This window comes from Hippocampus bargibanti, linkage group LG01 (genome assembly GCF_051943395.1).
Source record: "Hippocampus bargibanti isolate YZ-2025 linkage group LG01, ASM5194339v1, whole genome shotgun sequence".
In the NCBI taxonomy this organism is placed as follows: Eukaryota; Metazoa; Chordata; class Actinopteri; order Syngnathiformes; family Syngnathidae; genus Hippocampus; species Hippocampus bargibanti.
This window is the reverse complement of record NC_142734.1, coordinates 3,039,941-3,053,237: the sequence shown is the minus strand read 5'-3', so window position 1 is coordinate 3,053,237 and position 13,297 is coordinate 3,039,941. Positions and strand designations below refer to the sequence as shown.

Here is a 13,297-nt window from a genome sequence, read left to right as displayed (position 1 = left end):
TTAAACAACCTTTGCTTTGATTGAATTCGTGTTCTCTTGAACATGAATATGAAAACAGCCTTGCTGCCATTGGTAGTTGTCGTACATCTCGACATCTCGTGGCGGCCTAACATTTATCGCCACCTCACGTTTTGATCCTTGGGTGTCGATTCTCATACTGAAGCAGAACTCACAACATGTTGGGTTCTTGGCCCACAAATTGTGAATTCACACTGAGGATGTCTGTCTGAGGAAAGGGTTCGTTAGTTATTACAAAAGTAATCATGAAAGCCTGACTATAACTATATATACTATAACTGACTGGATACAGAGAGCAACTTGGAGCTGCAAATGCTACATTGACTGCTCATTGTCCAAATCTGCTGTCGTGGACAGTAAAAAAAAAGGTAAACATTTTGACTTGGGAACATTTAAGCAATTGTTGTACATGTTGTACGTAGCAAAGTCGAGGTGGATAAATCCTGTACAATACAGTCATACCTTGGCTTACGAACTTCCCAGACAGAGTGTGTAAGGTGAAAAAGTGTGTTTCCCAAAAAATAATTTCCCATAGGAAACCATTAAAATGAGAATAATCCGTTTCCAGGTCCCCATAAAACATAATTTTCTACTTTCTAATTTTCTATGCCTTAAAACTACACAAGATATACCTGATGTTTCATATAATAAATGTGCTATGGAATTATAATTAAAGAAATAAAATGTACTGTATAATAAAGTTGTTTTATTTACCTTTGTGATGGTCGTTGATGGCTTGATGGAATCGAGTGGCCGATTTCATCAGCATTAAACATTTGATGAGGAACGTAGCCTTGTTCCTCATCAATTGTGTTCTGTTTAGCTGGGTTGATAGCTTTTTGCATCAAGTGTACAGATGGCTTGTGCGGGTTATTTGTGGAGCCTGACTGATGGAAATTTTAACCTTGCAGTCTACACTCTGCCTTCGAACTATCAAAGTTGAAACGAGTCAAAATTTCACTGTTTTCTATCCACTTTGTCTCTCTCTCTGTCGCCTGCCTGTCTCTTTAATGTTTTAACTACATCCCCTCACTGCTGCGTTCTTGACCAATCAAGTGATGTTTTTACGTTCCTCATCAAGTGTTTCATGCTGTTGAAACCGGTCAATCCATTCCATCAAGCCATCAACGACCATCACAAAGGTAAATAAAACATGTCAGGTATTTGAACACCGACAATACACTGTCTGTAAGTAAGGAATCTGCTTAACATTAGTAAATAAAACAACTTTATTATATAGTGCATTTTATTTCTTTAATTATAATACCATAGCACATTTATTATACATAAAATAAGGTATATTTTGTGTAGTTTTAAGGCTTAGAAAGTTAGAAAGTAGAAAATTATGTTTTTATGGGGACCTGGGAACGGATTATTCTGATTTTAATGGTTTCCTATGGGAAATTAATTTTTGGGATACACACTTTTCACCTTGCACACTCTGTCTGGGAACCAATGAAGTTCGTAAGCCAAGGTGTCACTGTACATTGAAGTTAGCTGCATGGGAAGGCTTAAAAAGTTACATTGTTTTCCTCCCTATATGCAAACTTGCTTTGTCCACAACCTTTTAGGAGCGTCTCTGCCTTTTTCTTTCACCGGAAACAGACTTTTCCTCACAACTCTTGTCCTGTTTTGTTTTACAAGTCTTTTTGGCTGAAACTTTTGTAGAGTTTTCAATGACAAATGTCCTTGGAAAGAAAACTAGACATGAAACTCCCCCTTTGGCTTAAAAAGATGGAAAAGGTGCTGCGGCCTCTGAGTGTCACAAGCTCTGTTCTAGATAAAATTAAAAAAAAGGAAAAGGTGAGGGAGAAAAAGAAAAACATGGTTCCAAAAGTATTTGAGGACATATGCTTTTGGTCCTTTCCTTGTACTTTTTTATCGTCGAAACGATTCAAGCTCTTAATTCCCCAACCAAGTGTCATTAGACTCCCGCAGTCTCAGTTAAAAAATACTATCTCCATTTGTGCTTATGGCCCACTGAATAAAGTGCCAAGGTGACTGATCCCGTCCACCTGGAGCTCTATTTTTTATGATCTCACCTCAAACTGAGATCTTAAAATGCCCCGTCAACAATTTAGGACTCTTGGTTGAAATGAAGCAGGGGCGTTTTCATCTGAAGGCATGTCCCACGTTTATCGATGAAAAGGTTTCTTCAGCCGTCATCTGTAGTTCTTTGAGGGTGTCGGACGTTTCGCTTCTTATCCAAGAAGCTTCGTCAGCAAACTAAAGTATTACTGGTAGTTTCGGCCCTATATATATATATATTCCTAGTGTCCAGATGTGGCAGTGCCAGACTGCTGAGATTGGCAGAGTTTACTTCTGCAGGGAAGATGTCCTTTAATGAGATGCATAAACATGTGGAGTACTGTACACTGTTCAGCAAAACAAAACAAAAGCAAAAAAAATAAATTAAAAAAACACGTTGTCCTCATGATATTAATTAGTGCAATCTTTGGGCTTCAGCTTAAAACAGGCTGTTACGCACTGAGAGCAGATGGAGACCATATGACGCTTTGGCTGACCTGTTTATTCTGCCTCCATCTCCTGTTGTTGGTCCGCTGTGTGAATGCAATGCATCGCCTTTCACCTGAGGTGCACACTGAATCCGGTCCATATACAGTAAAGTCTCGTTATATCGATATCGGATATATAGATAGTCCTGGTTATATCGATACTATTTCTATGCACGCACGGAGAAAATTACATGCAAACAGGGTTGGATATATCGATAGTCCCGGTTATATCGATATTTTTGCGGACTCCCTTGAATATCGATATAACGAGACTTTACTGTATATATTACGATGGACAAAATTGTCATTTTTATGGCTCCGAAGATCACAGCAATGGATTTGAAACAGAAGGAACAAGATGTGATTCAATTGCTTCATTTCGGCTGAATTTAATGGTGAATAGTGGCGCAATTACTGTGGTTTGTTTACAGGCCTCCCGCTTTTAAAGCAACCAAATTAATGGGATAAATGAACAATCAATCAAACTGGGACTTTTGAATGCTAATTTGTGAATCATTTGAAAGCAATGAGAGTCTCACGTCTGGGAGTCATCAATGACGTCAGCAGATGCCATGGATTTCATTCCTGGAGATACTCTGCCAGGCCTCGACTGAAAAAGTTTATTTTCTACTTGTTTATTGCTTGGGGCCTTCAGTTTTGTCCCAAGCCAGTGAAGGGGATACTCAGTCGGGTTTGGGTCAGGTGATTGCCATTGTGTGGTCTAAAGAATTACGTGGTTCCTTTCAAAGGATGCTTGCGGCCATTGTCCATTTGCACCGTAAGGTTCTGTTCAAGGACTTTTGCGCAAATACATTGATACCTCGGCTTACGAACGCTTTAGCTAACGAACCTTTTGCCTTACGAACATTAAATTGGCGAGAATGTAATCTTGGCATACTAGCAAGTTTTCAGGGAACACACGGAGCGCCACGGTGGCTAACGGACTAGTTTTCGGCGGAAGAACACCAAACCACACGGCCGAAAAGCGTCACTGTTGCTGGCGGACTACTTTTCCACACACCCTTTCTCTCAATGCATACATGGCATACGTGGTTTGTAATCAAGGATAGATTTGCTGTTATGGATCTGAAAAAGACCCCACCACAGGCTAGTGTTCAGCCAAAGAGGACACAAAACAAAAGTATGGTCGAGCAGAAGGAGTTAATCGAAAAACACGAACGAGGTGTGCGTTTGTGTGACTTGGCGTCCCAGTACCAGTATGCTAAAATGACCATTGCTACATGTGGCTAATTGTGTTTCTGTGTTGTCGAAGCAACGGTCTCAGGCAATAGAAGAGTTTGAAAAAAACATCTGTTGATTTGTATTAATGAAAATCAGCTAGCAGGGGACAGTCCTTATGGAAGGTGACTCTCCTTCCAAACAGTAACTCCCTCCCTCCCTCATCCCCCCACTCCATTGCATCAAGCCATCAACGACCTTCACAAAGGTGGTTAATAAAATACACAGTACAGTTTATTTCTTTAATTACAATACATCGCATATTCATTATACATAAAATAATATATATTTCGTGTACTTTTAAGGCTTATTTAGTAGAGAAGTATGTTTATGGGGACCTGTGAACTGATTATTCTCAATATAATGGTTTCCTATGGAAAATTAATGTTTGGAAGACACACTTTATGGGATCCAATTAAGTTTGTAAGCTGCGGTATTACTGTAATCAAATTCCTCCCCAAAAAATCAATTTTTGTTCGCAGTCTGACGATTAACAAACACCAGGTAGTCGGTTTCTTCGGCAGCTATATATGCCCAGGTGGAACCACAGTGCGTTTACTCGTCACATTACTTTTGGTCACTTCAAAAGTGGGAGCCACATATACAAATGGTTCTACTTCATACACCATTCACCTGATTTGCATATAAATACTCTCAAATTGAAGCTTCAGGTCAGCGGTTAAAACACATATTACTCGCATCGTTTCACATCCACTCGGGTTTTGCTTAGAGTCAAAATGATTAGAAAGGTGTCCATGTATACATACATACAGGTCTCTGACTGTATCTTTCAACAAGGATCAATTTTCAGTGTTACACAGCACCTGAGAGCCAGCAAATGTAATGCAAGCAAATATTGGAGGTGGAATGTATTTCTCTTGTGGCTGCCGCGCAGGGCCGATGATGAATAGGAAGCAGGTGAGGTGTTGCAATAGCGGTCAGCAGGGAGACTGCATTTTTTTAGCTTCCGGTTACAGTCGGCTGCAAGATGTAGGTCATGGTGGTTTTTCCAGGTCATTTTGTATCATTACAGCCACCACACGGCAAGAGACGATTTTTACAGATTCATGCTTTTTTTTTTTAGTTTCCAATTGAATGTGACACCCTGTCTCACCAACGGCCACCTTTATTCTCTCTGTACAGGCAGTGCTGCCACTCCGGTTGTCTTTAATAAGAACGGTGACGCTCCAGGACGCTATGACTTGTTCCAGTTCCAGATGACCAACTCCTCCATCCCGCAGTACAAGGCCGTCGGACAGTGGGTGGACAGTCTCCAACTCAGGGTATGACTAGTCTAAGGCTTCTTATGCTGAATTGGATGTTTATGTAGTCCTAAAACTCACTATATCTGTGGATCCTGGAATTCCAGTGACAATGACAAAAACCCTGGCAATGGAGTGGACACGTTTTTGTACATCGTTTGGCAGCGAATGAGTTAAAATGATGGTTAATGATTAGAACTTGGAATGTTAATGTTTTTTTGCATGTTATTAGATCAGTATTGATTCTAAACTGCTCCGGATAGTGTGCGTGTTAAATTTCCATGCTGTCCTTATTGCTATTTAGAATCATAATCATCTTTATAGGCTTTACAGGCCTGCTTCTGGAAAGCACACAATGACTTTCTCTGCAGCGTTTGAAACCGCTGACTTTGCAAACAAGCCCCTAAAACAAGGAATACATTTAGGTTATCAAGATAAAAGGTACAAGAGTCATTAAGCAATGTAACGTGTGCAGCAGTGCAATAAAACTGATACATGGACAAATGTTTCAATGATGCAGAGAGTCATGAAGCAATTGAAAGTACGCTCCAGCTGTAATACTGATCAACAACAGTTGTGCAAACGACTCCGAATGACAGAGCTGCAACGATGATGGCAGTCATAATGGCGCTTCAGTGATGTGCAAAATTGGCAAAAGTGTCACAATAAAATTGTGACTCAGCTGTATTAGACGTTATCGGAAAGCAGAAAGAAGCGATTGGAATGTCAGCTGGTTTTAGTGAGCATTGTTCAGCGGGCTTGAGGGCTTTCATGGGCTTTCACTTGAATAGCACTTTTCCACCTACAAGGCACTCAAAGTGCTTCATACTGACTACGTTGACATGCCGTCAATAACCCTTTCTAAACCCAAATACAGTGATACCTCAGTTTACAAACTCAAACGTGTGTGTAAGGCGAAAAGTGTGTCTTCCAAACATTAATTTCCCATTGGAAACCATTAAAAATGAGAATAATCCGTTTCCAGGTCCCCATAAAACATTATTTTCTACTAAATAAGCCTTAAAAGTACATAAAATATACCTTATGTTATGTATAATAAATGTGCTATTGTATTGTAATTAAAGAAATAAACAATACTATATAATAAAGTTGTTTTATTTATCTTGGTGATGGTCGTTGATGGAGTTGCCTCTTGATGATATCCAAGTCAAGTTGCCGTGCTTTCTTGGTTTTTCAACCCCTTCGATTGCCTTAGACCGTTGCTTAGACAACACAGAAACACCCTTAGCCACACGTAGCAATGATCGACCTAGCATACTGGTACTGGGATGCTCAGTCACACAAACGCACACCTTGTTCGTGTTTCTCAATGATCTCATTCTTCTGCTCGACCGTAATTTTGTTTTGTGTCCTCTTCGGCTGAACACTAGCCTGTGGTGGGGTCTTTTTCTGTCCCAAAATAGCAAATGTATCCTTGATAACAAACCACCAAGATTATATTCTCGCGAATTTAATGTTTGTAAGGTGAAACGTTCATAAGCCCAGGTATCACTGTATCAGCCAATATTGAGTCAGATCCATATCAATGCAATAAGAACACATGTTGGTGCTTTCTTCTCAACTTTGCTCATCCACAAACAACGTTAGTGAATAATTGCCTCACCAAATGCAATGGCCGGGGCAAAAGCTAGCATGTCGTAAAATAATTCGCACTTGTTCGCTTTCTATTTGATAGTATGTCTAACAATGCGGCCGACTTGCTATTTTATGATTTCAACTTACGACCGTTTAGACTTACGACCGTTTGGTCGGAACGGAACTCTGTCGTAAGTCGGATGTCACCTGTATATGGAAAATGTTTGAAAATTCACCTTTCAGTGGGGTGCGCCTTTTACTCCGTAGCACCATATTCCCGGAAAATACGGTACCTCAAATGCTTCAGGAACAATAATTTGGACTTAAATACAAATATTGACTGCACATAAACATCGTCACTGACTTTTTATTCGACTGATGAGCATCAGGTGATACTGGGAGTTCTGTATGTTGCTCAAGGGCACTGTTATGACCACACGGGCCAGGTATCAAACTAACAACCTCTGGGTTGAGAGACGACCGCTTTACCGCTTAGCAATTTTCAAGAACATTTTACACACCCACCAAGGGACTGACCAATCATTTAGATGTATTTTATTTCATTTTTAATACTAAATTAGAGACAGCCCACTTAATTTAATTGGATAGATAAGTCAAGGGCCGCTGCAATCGAGGGCAACAGGGAAAGTAAGAGAGTGAGCTTGTGTTGAAGTGTCAATAATGTCATCCACGAATCGATGCCAACTTGACTCTCATCACCTTAGTGTTGACTAAAAAAACAACTTGAAGTCGTTCAACCCTTTCTGTCTTTCTGTATACCGCACGACCCAAAATGGCTGACAAGTAGGATAACAATAGCAAGACTTTTTACTGTTATTAACTCATTCACTGCCATTCATGAATTTATTTGGGAATTGAAAATTCTTGATCGATCCAAAATGGCTGACAAGTAGGATAACAACAGCATAGCGTTTATTTATTTGTTATTAATTCATTCACCACCATTCACAAATTTGTTCGGGTGCCGATAAAGCGCTGGCCATGGCCTCTGGAAATGGGAAAGGGGCAGCATTTCCCTTTTTTCCATGTTAGCACTTTGTTCCAGTTTCAGCTGTTGTTAAAGCGCTATATAAAACAATATGTATGTATTGCGTTGTATTTTGGACAGCCGCCCTCATTTCAAGCTCATATAACTATAAATTTAGTAATTAACACTTTTTTTTGATGAAAGAAGAGAGTCTAAGGTTTCTAACGCTGCATTGAATGTTTATTTAATTCTAATAGTCAATATACTGTGGGTCCTGGAATTCGAGTGACAATGACAAAAACCCTGGCACTGGAGTGAACACGTTTTTGCACATGTCTGGCAGTGAATGAGTTAATTATTTTGTTGCTGTTGTTTTTATATAAGAGGACTCTTTTTCTGGTGTAAATTGGTGGATGTTTTGGAGGAAGACAAATTCCAATCGCAGAAATTCTAATCTGAACACCATGACACCAAAAACGTATGATCCCACATCAGATGGAATTGAATACAATCCTCACATAAATCAACCGGATAGAAGTTGTTAGCTGTCACGGCTTTATAAGATATCTTGAGATGAGGATGAGATTCCACATAATGCGATTATTTCCCTTGTATCTCAAGATAACTGTGGAGGAAATATCATTTTATGATAGCTTAAAATATCTCGCCTTCACCCCAAAAGACCTTGCCGTGGTCAGATATGAGTGCAGTGGTGCAGAGACAGTTTCCGTGCAAAATGTTCATAGGTGCTCACTGACACAACACAAGAATTGATTCAGTGATTCATGTGGACCGTAAAAAAGCTGGTGTGTGTTTTTTTTTTTTTTTTTTTATGTCTCAAATGTCATTGTATCGGCTCATAACAGACAACATTGCATTTCCATACAGATGAGATACATTTGCACAATTACTGTTTGAATGACAAGAATTCAACTTAACGCAAGGCATTTGAGAGCACAGGTGGAACAACTTCTGGTGGATTCATACCGGGCGGTTGTTTTGCAGCGATTACAAACCAAATGCCGCCGTGCAATTATATTTCCGTGCAATAAAAAAACAAAACAGATCCACTTTGCCACCAACGTGACGCTTTTGCATTTGACGACAACTCATATGAACTGTCAAATTAAGCACTACAGCAAAAGCGCTAACAGTCCTGGGAGTCCAAGGTGTCAACATTCTTTGCTTGTGGTTTCCATAGCAACAGAGCTGTCGGGCTCATTACTGTTTCCACACAGTGTGTAATCGGGAGGTTTTCCAGCGAGCACCCTTCATTGTCCAAATAACAAATGGCACCTTGGTGCCCTCAGATAAATGGCAGATGATAATCTAGCCAGACACCGAAGAAACGATACATTTGTCACGCAGCTGCACACAACAAACACTATATGTGTGCGTTTTTGCGTGTATGGCAGTGGTGGTTAGTGGAAGTGTAAAAGGGTTTTGTAAAAGTGCTACCATGTATTCAAAATGTATTGGCTGTCGGCACATTTTAGGGGATCTGGTCGTAGTTGGAGCCATGTTTCAGCTCAAGTATTCTGTTGGGCTTTATCGTCATTGCCGACTAATCTTGGAATGAACTACAGTGATACCTCGGTTTACGAGCTTTTCGGTTACGAACGTTACATTTATGAAAATATTACCTTTCGTGATGTGTTGTTGGCGAACGAGCACGTTCTCCTAACAAGAAAATGGCAGCCGACTGTTTTTGTCCTCTATTCCATACCCCCACTCTTAGGTTAAAGCCACGTGATTGGTCAAGAACGCAGCAGTATGGGGGTGTGGTTAAACATTAAAGAGACAGGCAGACGACAGAGAGCGAGTGATAAAATGGATAGAAAACAGTGACATTTGGACTCGAGTGTAGACTGCAAGGTTAAAATATCCATTCAATCAGTCTCCACAAATAACCCACACAAGCCATCTGTAACTTGATGCAAAAAGGTGTCAACCCAGATAAACAGAAAACAATTGATGAGGAACTAGGTAAAATTATCGCATAGAAAGCACCTACAAGGGATCATTCCTCAAGATGGTGAAAAAAGAAGGCTACGTTGCTCATCAAGTGTTTAATGCTGTTGAAACCGGTCACTTCATTTCATCAAGACATTAACGACCATCACAAAGGTAAATAAAACAACTTTATTATATAGTACAGTTTATTTCTTTAATTATAATACCATAGCACATTTATTATAAATAAAATAAGGTATATTTTGTGTAGTTTTAAGGCTTAGAAAATTAGAAAGTAGAAAATGATGTTTTATGGGTACCTGGGAACGGATTATTCTCATTTTGATGACACACACACTTATCGACTTACACACTCTGTCTGGGAACCAATTAAGTTCGCAAGCCAAGGTATCACTGAAAATGAAACTGTGTGAGAGAAAAATCCTGGATCCTAGATACGTACAGCAATCGGCCAAATCAGATACCAGATACGGTGCACGACAGTCCAGCAGTGCTTCGACAAAGTTCAATTCATTGCCCGACCATGCTCATAATTCAAAACACACTTTCTCCTCCCATTGAAATCATGAAAATGCCCAAAATACATTCTGTCCCTGTCACGATTTGCAAGGTGGTGGTGGTGGTGGACCCCAAAAAAGTTTAAATACCGAAAATGGCTCCTCTGAGGCTGTGTAGCAACCATGGACACTTTGGAGCAATTCGATTTGGACAATAGATGAGCAACTCATTTAAAAGTGTCATCAGACTAAATTTACCATCCTGGACTTGTTAAATCTCCATGACCAAATGAAATAGTTCTTTTTCATGGCATTTTAGCCTTTTTGAGTTTGGATAATGGACAGTCACGGGGGCGACTTGGCTTCGAATTGAGAATAGCACCGCAACATATTTCAACACTGATAAGCTTAATAAGTCCAAACAGCCCTGCGAAGACTAAAGTAGACGTTTGCAACCCCAAATCCATTTCGTGTTCATATTTCACACTTCACTTGCTACTTTATTAAACAGGTTTATGGCATTTCGCATTATTTTTAATTTAACCAACAAAAGTACTCCGTTGCCATGGTAATCACTTTTACCTTCGCGAATACGACCAGTCTCCTGGCTATGGTGTGATCTAACCAGATGCTACTATTGCACCATGATGATGAAGATGAATGACGTAAGTCACGATGAATCACTTCTGTTGCCTTACGGAAAGAAGGTTGGGGGTTTGAGTCTCAACTCTGACCTTTCAGTGTGCTCACTCTCCCTTTCGTCGTGTGTGATCTCTTACATTTTCACTTTTGTCGGTGTATTGGCCAAGTACAGTGATACCTTGGCTTACGAACTTAATTGCTTCCCAGACAGAGTGTGTAAGGCGATAAGTGTGTATCCCAAAAATTAATTTCCCATAGGAAACCATCAAAATGAGAATAATCCGTTCCCAGGTCCCAATAAAACATACTTTTCTACTTCTAATTTCTAATTTTTCAAGCCTTAAAACTACACAAAATATACCGTATTTTATGTATAATAAATGTGATATGATATTATAATTAAAGAAATAAACTGTACTGTATAATACAGTGGTTTTATTTGCCTTTGCGATGGTCGTTGATGGCATGATGGAATGGAGTGGCTGGCACTTGATGATGAACGTAGCCCTCTTCTTTCACCATCTTGAGGGAGGATCCCTTGTAGGTGCTTTCACTGCGATAATTTGACCTAGTTCCTCATCAATTGTGTTCTGTTTAGCTGGGTTGTTAGCTTTTTGCATCAAGTGTACAGATGGCTTGTGCGGGTTATTGTGGAGCCTGATTGATGGGAATTTTAACCTTGCAGGCTACACTCTTCCTTTGAACTATCAAAGTTTAAACGAGTCCAAATGTCACTGTTTTCTATCCATTCTTTTCAGTCTCTCTCTGTAGTCTGCCTATCTCTTTAATGTTTAAACCACCTCCCCTCACTGCTGCGTTCTTGACCAATCACATGGCTTTAACCGAAGACTGGGGCGTGGTACAGAGGACCAAAACAAGCTGGTGCCGTTTTGTTGTTAGGAGAACGGGCTTATTCGTGAACGACACATCACTCATTGTGGCAGCACCGTGTGTATACCGAAAAATAGTTTGTATGCCAAGGTAAATTTTTCATAAATTTAACATTCGTAAACTGACAAAATCGTAAGCTAAGGGGTTCGTAAACCGAGGTATCACTGTATCAACTATTTGTGTTTTTTTTTGTGTCAAACTGTCTGACCCCCGTTCATCTTCCCGATTGCAGCTGGATGAGCTTCGGTGGCCCGATGGGGAGCAGGAGTTGCCCATCTCTGTGTGCAGTCTACCTTGTAAGACCGGAGAGAGAAAGAAGAGGGTGAAAGGGATGCCGTGCTGCTGGCACTGTGAGCTCTGCGACGGATACCAGTACCAGTCTGACGAAACCTCCTGCCGACTGTGCGCCTACAACATGAGGCCCAACCTCAACAGGACTGCCTGCCAGCCCATCCCCATCACCAAACTGGAGTGGCACTCCCCATGGGCGGTCATCCCTGTCTTCCTGGCCATGCTCGGCATCATCGCCACCATTTTCGTCATGGCCACCTTCGTCCGTTACAACGACACGCCCATCGTGAGGGCGTCGGGCCGAGAGCTGAGCTACGTGCTGCTGACCGGCATCTTTCTGTGTTACATCATCACCTTCTTGATGATCGCCAAGCCCGACGTGGGCGTGTGCGCCTTCAGGAGGATTTTCCTGGGTCTGGGCATGTGCATCAGTTATGCGGCGCTTCTCACCAAGACCAACCGCATCTATCGGATCTTTGAGCAAGGCAAGCAGACGGTCACCGCCCCTCGCTTCATCAGCCCCACCTCGCAGATCGCCATAACGTCCAGTCTGATCTGCGTGCAACTTCTGGGTGTGCTGGTGTGGTTCGCCGTGGACCCCCCTAATACCATTATCGATTACGATGAACAGAAAACAATTAACCCCATGCTGGCCCGTGGCATACTCAAGTGCGACATCACAGACTTGCAGATCATCTGCTCGCTGGGTTACAGCATCCTGTTGATGGTGACGTGCACCATCTACGCCATCAAGACCAGAGATGTCCCCGAGGACTTCAACGAAGCCAAGCCCATCGGTTTCACCATGTACACCACCTGCATCGTGTGGCTGGCGTTCATCCCCATTTTCTTTGGCACGGCCCAGTCTGCTGAGAAGGTGAGTCATTGACTCCTCTCCGTCTGTGTCTCCGCCCTCTGCTTTGTCTCTGTGTCTCCTTTAACTCGTATATTCTCTGTCAGCCAATCAGCCATCCTTTTATCTTGTCTAAACACACACACGGACACAGGTGAATACACACACATGTACGCACGTTTGTACACAAACCCCTCCCCCAAAAAAGAGGGGGAGGGGTTTGCAGTTAGCGACCAGAATCCCAAAACGCCCAAGGAGAACGGGGGCGTGGGCTGCTCCAGATGCCATTATCTGGGCTCTCACGCCGAGGGCTGCGTTTACACCATTATGCAGCATTCTGGGAAGGCAGACAAGCAGGTGGGGGAAGAGGAGGAGGACGGCGGCGTGGAACCGGGGGAGGGAAGCTCGGTTCGACCCATTCTATCTCTTGACAGCTTGGTTCTTCCCATAGAACGCATTTGACATCGGTTGCTCCCCGAGTTGATTGAGAATACGACATTCTGACCTTCTCCACGAGTGACTGCTTATCT

General features: G+C 41.6%; 1 protein-coding gene across 2 annotated transcripts in view; it reads left to right on the top strand.

The window, feature by feature from the left end:
* Window positions 1-13,297, top strand: part of grm7 (glutamate metabotropic receptor 7) — a 192,092-nt gene that overhangs the window by 155,139 nt on the left and 23,656 nt on the right. For both annotated transcript variants that reach the window (XM_088990352.1, XM_088990343.1), the window contains 2 exons: window positions 4,917-5,056; window positions 11,856-12,791. In XM_088990352.1, coding sequence (XP_088846478.1) covers window positions 4,917-5,056; window positions 11,856-12,791 — 1,076 coding nt within the window. The remainder of the gene's footprint in view (window positions 1-4,916; window positions 5,057-11,855; window positions 12,792-13,297) is intronic.